The 10,642-nt window shown below is 38.9% G+C and overlaps 1 protein-coding gene across 1 annotated transcript; it reads right to left on the bottom strand.

Moving 5' to 3' along the window:
• Positions 1-1,761: 1,761 nt before the first annotated feature.
• Positions 1,762-7,797, bottom strand: LOC147083115 (putative G protein-coupled receptor 139). Its single transcript, XM_085980258.1, has 2 exons — positions 7,551-7,797; positions 1,762-2,794 (listed from the first exon to the last, which is right to left on the bottom strand). Exons 1-2 carry the CDS (start codon positions 7,645-7,647, stop codon positions 1,899-1,901), a joined length of 993 nt encoding a protein of 330 aa, XP_085836384.1. The 5' UTR covers positions 7,648-7,797; the 3' UTR covers positions 1,762-1,898.
• Between the last annotated feature and the right edge of the window lie 2,845 nt (positions 7,798-10,642).

Here is a 10,642-nt window from a genome sequence, read left to right as displayed (position 1 = left end):
CACGCTATACATGTAACGATGAAGTGGAGATACCCATATCTACCTCTGATCCGGTGATACTGGAACCCAATGAACCCGACACTGGCCTTCAAGCCGAATCAGCCTTGCCAGAAGAACCTACTACACCACCAGAAACTACTACACCCCCGAGGCGTTATCCGGACCGAGTCAGGAAGCCTCCTGAGAGACTAACTTATAATTAATTAATACAGCAACGTATATTATTTTGCATATAACATGTAATTAATAATTACTTAAAATATGATGTACTAGTTAGCTAGAAGGGGAGGAATTGTGGTGTATGTGCCTTTAAGAGCAATTGTGATGTATGTGCCTTTAAGAGCCCCAGGTGTGCGTAATGCCGGTAATTGCCACTTGGGCTATATAAGCCTGTGTCTTGTGTATATCCTTTAGAACCCCTCCCCCAGACTTGCTTAGTAAATACCTATGAACCAACTCCTGTCTTCAGTGTCTTTATCTACACACGGACACTACAGTTTTGTTATCGGGGTTTTTATTTTTCTGTGATGGGGATTGTGCTGTACTGTGGCCGGTAAATTTGTTGTACTGGGAAAGGGAATTGTTCTGTACTGGGACATGGTAGTGTGCTTTACTTGACCGGAGATTGTGTTGTCCTGGGACCAGGTATTTTGCTGTACCTGGACTTGGGATTGTGCTGTACTGGAACCGGGATATGTGCTATACTGGGACAGTAGATTATGCATTACTGGGACCGGGGTTGTGCAGTACTGGGACCAGCGATTGTGCTGCACTGTGACCCTCTATTTTGCAACACTGGTGCAGGGAATGGTTCAGTACATTGACCGGGGAGTGTGCTTTAAGAGATTGGGGATTGGGCTGTACCTGGAGCGGGGATTGTCCTGTACTGGGACCGGCGATTTTGCTATACTGCTGCTGGAAATTGTTCAGCACCATGACCGGGGAATGTGCTATACTGGGACCGGGTAATGTGCTGTACCTGCACCGAGATTAGTGTATCGTCTTGGTAACGGGCAGTGTGCTGTATTGGGACCAGGGATAGTGCTCTACCGACACCCGTGAGTGTGCTCTACCAGAACGATGTATTGTGCAGTACAGAACCACGGAATGTGTTACAGTTATCCAGGAGTTGAGCAATGTTATTCACTTCTAATCTGTTCCGATCTCTCTGCTTCTTCAAGTCTAACTAGACATGGACAAAGTTGTCACTGGGAAAATGCATTTTATTTCGATTCACAATTTGCTTTATTCAACAAAAGTAAAAATATATATAACACTGATTGTGATGTAATATGTTCGGTTTAATCAGATCAACTACTGCAAGAAAACTTTAAAAAATCAAGAACAGACTTAAACAAAGGCCCGGGCTGACTAGAATCTAATATTGATACATTGATTCCTTCTCATTCTCTGTTCCAGTGAAGAGGCAGATATTAATATATGTCGCAATTAACCTGCTGCCTTAATTATTTTCTGATGCCTATCTTTCTTTTTAAAACCAGTCTTCCTTTAAAGACTGGCACAGAGCGAATAAACCCTGAGGAACTGAACACCGTTTGAATGTCAGGACATTTCACGAGATTTGAATATTTTTGGGAAAAAAATCACAACAAGGACTCATTCCCCAAATAACCTTGGACTGCGATCTCAGCATGGGATTGATTAAGCAGCTACTCATTCTTGGGCAAGTTTCTGCTAAAACCACAGCTGTAGATGAATCGTGTGTGGGTTCTATCCTTGTGAAAAATAGCTGCAAGGTCCTGAACTATGACCTTAACTTACTTTTAAAATTGGATCAGATTGTAAAATATTTCATAAAATATAAGTATTTAAATGAGCCCAACAGTGAAATCTACAGATACAAAATACATGATAATATTAGATAGTGTTAGGTATTCTCATCTCATTAATTTGACCATCATTGAGAGAGGCTGTCTCACTCTGTTTCCCAACTCCTCTCTAAATTTCCTCTGGGTCACTGCATAAATAAATGTGTTCGTGCAGCAACTCAGGAGCTGGAGCATGAAGCCGATTTCAGGTACAAATGTGGGCAGAGAGACAGGATATCCCAAATAATCCAAACGTTTCAGTATAGAACAGACCATGAACACCACCCATAACAGTATGAAATTCCCTGATACAACAAACAGTACAATCATGGATTTCCTTCGGCTCGCCATCTCGGGGTCACTGGGACTGTCGCCATTGCTCCGAGCCAGGAGTCTGCTGCGGGCCCTGTTGGCCACTAAAATGTGTCTGACCGTCAATGCATTGAACAGTAGAATCAAAAGAAATGGAATAAATGGCGTTATAATGTAGTTCATCAATTCAACGAAGGCCCAGGCCAGAGAATGAGCTACAGCGAATCTCACGCGGCAAAACCAGGGACTGTTAGAAAGCCAATATTCACTTTCATATAGAAAATACCAGAACACGTTTTTCAAACAGCTAATCACAGTCACTGTTCCTAAAATAATAACCGCCGTTTTCTCAGTGCAGTATTTCGATTTTATCTTCCGACAACAAATGGCCACAAATCGATCAAAAGTGAAAGTGACTGTGAACCAGACAGAACAGTCTGTGGAGGCATAAAGCAGGACGGCGTGGATATTACAGACACTGATATACCTCAAAAATGAAAAGTGCACCCGATAAACAATAGGAATCTGCCTTAGTAACAGATCGAAGATAACGACCATTAGATCGGCCATTGCCATGGCCACCAAGTAGCGAGTGACACATTTGGAGAGACCGCAAGGTCCCCGAGACAGGATTTTCATCGTCACCACGTTAACTGTGAACAAGAATAAAATATGGATATCATTCAGCAGACACTGTCCAACAGCTGTAGTTTTGTGTGATTTCATTGAAATTACAGATTCGGTTATATCATAGGGTCATTAACATTCTTAACATTAACCTGAAATTTGCCAACAATGTGCTGTTTGGCTTTGCTTCCAGAGAGAGAATATGATTATTTTACCTATGGTTTGGCATCCTGGCAATAGGGCTTTTAACCAGCCAAAAATCGTCAACTAACTGAAGCAATGAGATCAAATTACACAGACTAGTCATGTATTCCCTTTAGTATATAATATTAAGTGTGATCCGTTTGACCTGTTTTAGATAATTGAATAATTTAATAAGGTAGATCGTTGTAATTTATTAACGCTGGTTGGGCAGTTCTGAAGGCATGGAAATAACATTAAAATAAGAGCTAGGCCATCCAGGGTGATGTCAGGAAGCTTTACTTTACAAGAAAGGAAGTGGAAATCGGGACCTCTCTCCCCCAAAAAAACTGTTGAGGCTGGGGCTCAAATGAAAATTTCCACTTGAAACTGATAGACCCTTGATAGACAAGGATAGTAATGGATATGGAACCAGGGTGGGGAGATGGAGTTACGACATAGACCAGCCATTATCTTTTTGAATGGAGGAACAGGTTCAAGGTGGTGAATAGCCAGCAGTCCATGTTCCTAAGAGGAACAAGTTTAAAAACAGAAATAGGAGCTTAGAATAAATACAAAAATAACCAATCGGGAATTGGGAACCTCACTTGCAACTGAGCCAGTGGAAAAGGAACAGTTGTGAAGTTTCCATGTTTGAATTGCACTGTATGTGTGAGTAGTTGTTGGGGTGTTATATTTGACCTTAATGTCCCGTGGTGGGGAGCTGCAATAGAAAGGCATTTTTGTAGTACTCGGAATGCAACAGTGAGCTAGCGACACCCACTCATGTTGCTCATACATTGTCTATGGTCAGTTTTAAAGGCATTCAGGGCTTCTGTACAATGACAGAAATCAAACATTCCCATCCAATGCTTGTAATGTATGTTTTTCTATTTTTATGCTCCTGATAGGAGATATTAAAAACTGAATCCCTGGTTGTTTTGGATTTGAGACTTGAGGCACAGTTGGATCCTCTTCTCCTGGATTACCAATGGTCAATCATTGGATCACCGGAGTTACAGACATGCTACGCTCCATGGTCGGTGATCACTAAAGCTGCAAAGGCAGAGCATTAATGTTTAATGTAGTTCATGTAAGAGGCAATTTTTTGAATTGTATTAGAGGATACACTTGTAAAAATGGTCATTTACCATAAATGCTGGCGTATAATGACTGATAATATAATGCACCATCCTGGGATTTCAAAAAAGATCGGAATTCTAGTAAAATACTGCTAATGTTGCTCTTTTGCTCAGGTGGTATGGATTCAGTAGGCTTCCAAGTCACTAAGGGAGTACGATACAATCCAAGATCGAATGAGTTCACTGTCAAAACACTCAACTTTTAATCACTGTGAATCCAAATCAGAGATACGAAGAACTGTACCAAAGTGGCAAGGGATTAAATTGTAAATGCCAATTCATTATTCGAAATAATAACATTAACTGAGTTGAATAATAATAATCAGTAACACAAACTGTTAATTTTAAAGTAACCATTCATAAATAATCACACTAATGTGAAGCAGGAAACCTTGGAAAGAGTGACATCTGAACAAGATTGGATCATCAATGCATTTGTAATTTATCTGTTAGCACTGATTTGTAATATTAACTTACTACCTGTATCCTGCAGAAACCAAAGACTGTGTGAGATCATGAAACAATTTCTTAACTGACATTCTGACTCAGTATTTAAGGCAATATAACTGAATAATGGAACAACACGTCGTGGGCCTGTAGACTGAAAGAACAATGGGGTCTTTATGTGATTGCCTGAAATGTAAATAATAAACAAATGAACTGCCACCATCAATCAGGTGTGCACATCTGTGCAGCAACGGCCATTATCAAACACTCACACGAGAGAAAGAGAGAAAGATAGAGAGAAAGTAGGAAAGAAAGAAAGAATGGAATAAAAGGTTAAAAAAAAGAGAGAGATAGGAAGAAAGAAATAATGAAATAAAAGTTTAACGAAAAAAGAGACAGAAAGAATGAAAGAAAGAAAGATAGAATGAAATAAAAGTTAAAGAAAGAAAGAGAGAGAAAGACAGAAAGAAAGGAAGGAAGAAAGAAAGAAGGAAAGAAAGAAAGATAGAAAGAAAAAAGGAAAGAATGAAAGAAAGAAAGAATGAAAGAAAGGAAGGAAGAAAGGAAGGAAGAAAGAATGAAGAAAGAAAGGAGGAAAGTCAGGATGAAGAAAGGAAGGATAGGCGGAAGGAAGGACGAAAGGATGGAAATAATTAAGAAAGAAAGAAAAAAGTTAGAAAGCGAGAACAGAGAAAGAAAGAAAGGAAAATAAAAAGGAAAGAATGGAAGACATAAAGATAGAAAAAAAAGAAAGAATGGAAGCGCTCCCATTGCTATACCGTCTTTCACAGCAACACTTGGAACTTGGGACAATATGAAACATACCAAAGAAAGAACGTTGGAAACAAATAAAAGAGAAAGAGAGAGAGAGAGAATGTTACAAAGAAAGAGGGAGAGAAAGCTAGAACAAAAGAAAGAAAGAAAGCAAGAAAGCACTGAAGAACTAAAGAGAGAAAATATGGGGAGATTGTTCGAATTAAAGGAAAGCGAGAAGGAAAGCTAGAAAGAAATGAAGAAAGAAAGTGAGAAAGAGAGAAAGTAAGCCAGAAAGAAATGAAGAAAGAAAGTGAGAAAGAAAGAGGCAAACACAATGAAAGAAAGATTAAAGAAAGAATGAAATCAAGTAATAAAGAAAGAAAGAAGGAAAGAGTGAAAGGCAGAGAGAAAGGGAGGAAGAAAGAAAATAAGTCATGAAGAAAGAGAGAAAGAAACAAGGAAAGAGAGAAGTAAAGAATGAAAGGCAGTGAGAAATACTGAGAGAAAGAGAGGAAGGAAGAAAGAAAGAAAAAAAAGAATGGAGGAAGGAGGGACGGAAGGTAGAAAATAGGGAATGGAGGAAGAAACAAGTATGATATCGCTCTCATATCTTTATCATCTTCATCAAGAAAGAATGAAAGAAAGTTAGTAGTGTAAAAATAAAGAGGGAAAATGAGGGGTGATGGATAGAAATAATGGAGAGAAAGGAGGAAAGCTGGAAAGAAATGAAGACAGAAAGTGAGAAAGAAAGAGACAAAAACATTGAAAGAAAGATAAAAGAAAGAATAAAATCAAGTAATAGAGAAAGAAGGAAAGAGTGAAAGCAAGAGAGAAAGGGAGAAAGAAAGAAAATACATAATGAAGAAATAAAGAGAGAGAAAGAAAGAAAGAAAGATAGAAAGGAAGGATAGGCGCAAGGAACGATGAAAGGAAGAACATAATTAAGAAAGAATGAGAAAAGGAAGAAAGAGAGAACAAAGAAAGAGAGAACAAAGAAAGAGAGAACAAAGAAAGAAAGAAAGTAAGAAAGAAAGAAAAAGAAGGAAAATTAGAAAGATAAAATTAAAGAATGGAAGCGTTCCCTTAGCTATAACGTCTTTCACAACAACATTTGGAACTTGGGACAATATGAATCATACGAAAGAAAGAAAGTTGGAAAACAACAAAAGAGATGGAAAGGGAGAGAGACGGAGAGAGACAGAGAGAGAGAGAAAGAGAGAAAGTTACAAAGGAAGAAGGATAGTAAGCTGGAACTAAAGCAAGAAAGGTAGTACTGAAGAAATAAAGAGTGAGAAAATGAGGGGAAATTGACATAATGGAGAGAAAGAAGGAAAGCTAGAAAGAAATGAAGAAAGAGAGAAAGAAAGAGACAAACATAATGAAAGATAGAAAAATGAAAGAATGTAATCAAGTAAGAAAGAAAGAAAGAAGGAAAGTGTGAAAGCAAAAGAGAAAGGCAGAAAGAAAGAAAATATGTAATGAAGAAATAAAGAGAGAAAGAAAGAATGAAAGAAACAAAGGAAAGAAAAGAGGGAAACGAATGGAGGAAGTAAGGAAGTTGGAAAATATGGAAGAAACAAGAAATATCACTCTCATAAGTTTATCATCTTTCACAGCAAACATTCTGGGATATTATGAAACAGACAATGGAAAGGAAGTTGGAAATCAATAAACAAGAAACAAAGAGGCAAAGGAAGAATTTATGATAACTAGAAAGAAAGAAAGTCTGAAGGAATGTAATGCAGTTAGAAAGACAGAGTCAGAGAAGGACAGAATGAAAGAAAGGAGAGAAAGCAAGAACGAAAGTAGGAAAGAAAGTAATTCATCAAGAAATACTGAAAGAAAGGCTGAAAGAAAGAAAGAATAGAAAGAAGGAAAAGAGAAAGAAAAAGCAACGAAAGAAAGAATGACAGCATAGAAAGAAAGTAAAGATGAAAGATTGAGAGAAAGAAAGAAGGAACAAAATAAGTAATAAAAATGAAAGAAAGAGAGAAAGAAAGTAAGATAGAAGAAAAGAAAGCTAGAAAGAAAGACAGAAGAAAGAAAGAAACAAAGTAAGAAGGAAAGAAAGAAAGAACAAAAGAAAGAAAGTAACAATGGAAGGAAGGAAGAAAGACTGAAGGAATGGAACGACGGAAGAAAGAAAGAAGGAATCATATAGGGAAACTAATAAAACAAAGATTTGCTCAGAAGGAATACGATGTCACATTCTTCTATTCTCCAGTTCCTGAAGTACCTGACCCCGGTAGTAACTTACCCGGGACACCGACTGCAGCCAGGATGGGATAATACTTTTTTTGTATTTCATTAATCATCCATAGAATCTTGAGCTTGATTAGGATACCAAGAGACATTTTATCCCTTTCGGGTAGAATTGGTGATTCGTTGGCTGGTGTTGATACTGGGAGCAATTCTCTGATTGACACAATGAGAAGAGTCCTCTTATTTATTGGAGAGTGAATCCATCCGATCAGAAAATCGGCTCCCTCGGTGACTCGGTTTAATTGCAGTAACTGAACAAACAGATGAAGTCAACAAGTTTCACCACAACAACACTTTTAACAAGAACAGCGGAATTCCCAACCAGATAATGCCGACAGACCAGGATACATGATGCACATTCATACACTCATATAAGTCTCACAATCCCCACACACATTTCCACCGGTTCCTTTTCTTCAAAAACTTATAAGGAAACACTGGGATGCCCCAGTGTCATGGAACAAAAAAAAATAACAAAGTAGCTCCCTTTCACGTGTCAAACATAACAAAGAACATTAACATAAAACTAAACAGAGAAAACGTATGCAGTTAAATAATAATGTTAATCCCAGTGTGCAACACACCCTCCAATCCCTGCAGTGAAGTTTCCACAGATGCTGCCTGATCTGTTGACTGCTTCCAGCATGTTCTGCCTTTATTTTAGATTTCCAGTACACGCAGTATTCTCCTTCTGTTTTAAGAATTTATAAACCATAGTCTGACCATTTATTCTGGGCCCCCTCTTTCATAAAATACATTCCCCGCGGTTCACATCTTTTCCAGTTGACGACACCCGTCATAAAATATATGTTGTGTAGAAATAAAGAAGGAAAGAAAAAAGTTGGCAAGAATTAAATGAAGAAAAATTCACTGTTGTAATGGAGGAAATATTGTAAAACGCACTGGCCACATTTAAATGCAGAAATCATAGAGATTGTGTGTTATTGATTCACTTCAACTTATATATTTTTGATTAATTAATAGGGAGAGGGATTGGCGACCAGCAGATCTATTGTTTGTTCTCCACACTAGCACTGTCACATTTTAGGGCTTTAGCGATAATGGACGGAGATTATCTCAAAAAGCGTGCCACCCACACATTTAGCTACTTCCGAAATGGTGATATTATCGAGCTGATAATTCGATACTCATTGCCCCGTGTTTTACCCACTTCTTACCCTGAAAGACCAACAGTCGCCTTTCCCATTCTGCTCGGCCAATTGTCTCTTTGTCCTGTGGTGTATCAATTATTTCACCAAATATATGACAACAACTTGAGCCCTTCATTGAGCAGCCGATCTACAGTACAGTACAGGTCAATTTTGTATACCTTCAGCATTCTGACAAGCAGTAACGCGTCTAAATCTATTAAATTTACTCTGTGTTAATCTCAATGATCTGCAGCTATTCACTTATTGAACCTAGTCACACCAAATCTTCCACTACCTCTGCATCTCATTAATCAACATTGAATCACCTATGGACCCTGATTTGTCTATTCAGCCCAGTACTACCATTTTCACTACGCCTCCATCTCACTGACCAGCACTAAGTCACCTACTGAGCCTAATAATACCCGTTTCACTAAACCCTCCAACTCACTGACCACCATTGATTAATCTACTGAGCTTCGATTTAACAGTTCCACTACCTTCTCCATCTCAGTGACGTGCATTGACTCGCCTTTTGATTCCGTACTATTTATACCACTACTCCCATCTCACTGCCCTGCTTTGAGACGCCTTTTGATTCAGTACTATACATACCACTACTCCCATCACACTGACCTGCAGTGACTCGCCTTTTGCGTCAGTACTATTCATACCACTACTCCCATCTCACTGACCTGCAGTGACTCGCCTTTTGAGTCAGTACTATTCATACCACTACTCCCATCTCACTGACCTGCAGTGACTCGCCTTTTGAGTCAGTACTATTCATACCACTACTCCCATCTAACTGACCTGGTTTGAGTCGCCTGTTGAGCTAAGTACTACCCGTTTTACCTCCCATCTTTCACACTGTACCTCACTGAGTTACCTGTTGTTCCGAATATTACCCATCCACTCCCCTCTCCAACTCACTGACCAGCACTGATTTACCTCTACCATATAATATTAACCATTGCATCGTGGTACTGACTAATCTGTGCCGGGAGCATGAGGCGATATTAATTCTAGGAATCAACATTGCATCAGCACCAAGACCTTATTTTAGGAAGCGCATGTCATGTAGGAAACACTCTCTTGATGCTTCATCCAGACAAGTAGGAAACAGACTTCATACCAAATGTAGAGATAATAAGAGAACTGACCAAAAGCTTAGTCAAAAGTGGGGTTATTAATCAACGTAATAAAGGGTCTGTTGAAGGTGGCAAGAATGCTATAAACCCTAAATTCAGCAATTCGGCCCTAAAACCTCCGCCTCGCTACCACTCTCTCATTAAAACGCTCCTTAAATTCTAACTTTAGACCAAGATTTTGTCATGTGTCTTAATATCTCGTTGTATGACTGGGTGTCAAATGTTGTGTGCTTACACTCCTGTGAGGCGCCTTGTGGCGTCTTGCTACGCTAAAGGCATTATGTAAATCCAAGTTGTTGCTGCGGTTGTTGTTGTTAATGAGTGAATTTCATACGTGAATTCCAGACAGCTGACGGGAATGCAATGGACAAAAGATGGGAGTTATACGCTGGGAAATTTCTAGGGAGGGCTGCAACACTCGATTAATCAATAGAGATAGGGAGGAACTATGGCCGTGATGGAGTTAAATACAATAATATGAATTTTAAATTTGGGACGTTGGCGTACCAGTAGTGATTAAAGTTTAGCAATAACTGAGGTGGCCGGGAGTGTGTCTTGCTTTGTGCAGAGATGGGTAGCAGAGATTCGACTGATCTTAATTTCATGGATGGCAGATGATGGGAGGCCGACTGGAAGAATATTGGAAATCTTGGTGTCGGAGATGAAAAAGTGATGGATGAGAGTTTGGAGGTGGTCAGGATTGTGCCGGCAGGTGTGACCATTCGAAAATACCGTTTGGTTTTCAGAATTAAACAATACAAATCAAAATGCCTTGGAAAATTCAC

The sequence above is a fragment of the Somniosus microcephalus genome, unplaced genomic scaffold (assembly GCF_052327205.1).
Source record: "Somniosus microcephalus isolate GS21.2 unplaced genomic scaffold, FLI_Smic_1.0 scaffold82, whole genome shotgun sequence".
In the NCBI taxonomy this organism is placed as follows: domain Eukaryota; kingdom Metazoa; phylum Chordata; class Chondrichthyes; order Squaliformes; family Somniosidae; genus Somniosus; species Somniosus microcephalus.
This window is presented reverse-complemented; position numbering and strand designations above follow the sequence as displayed.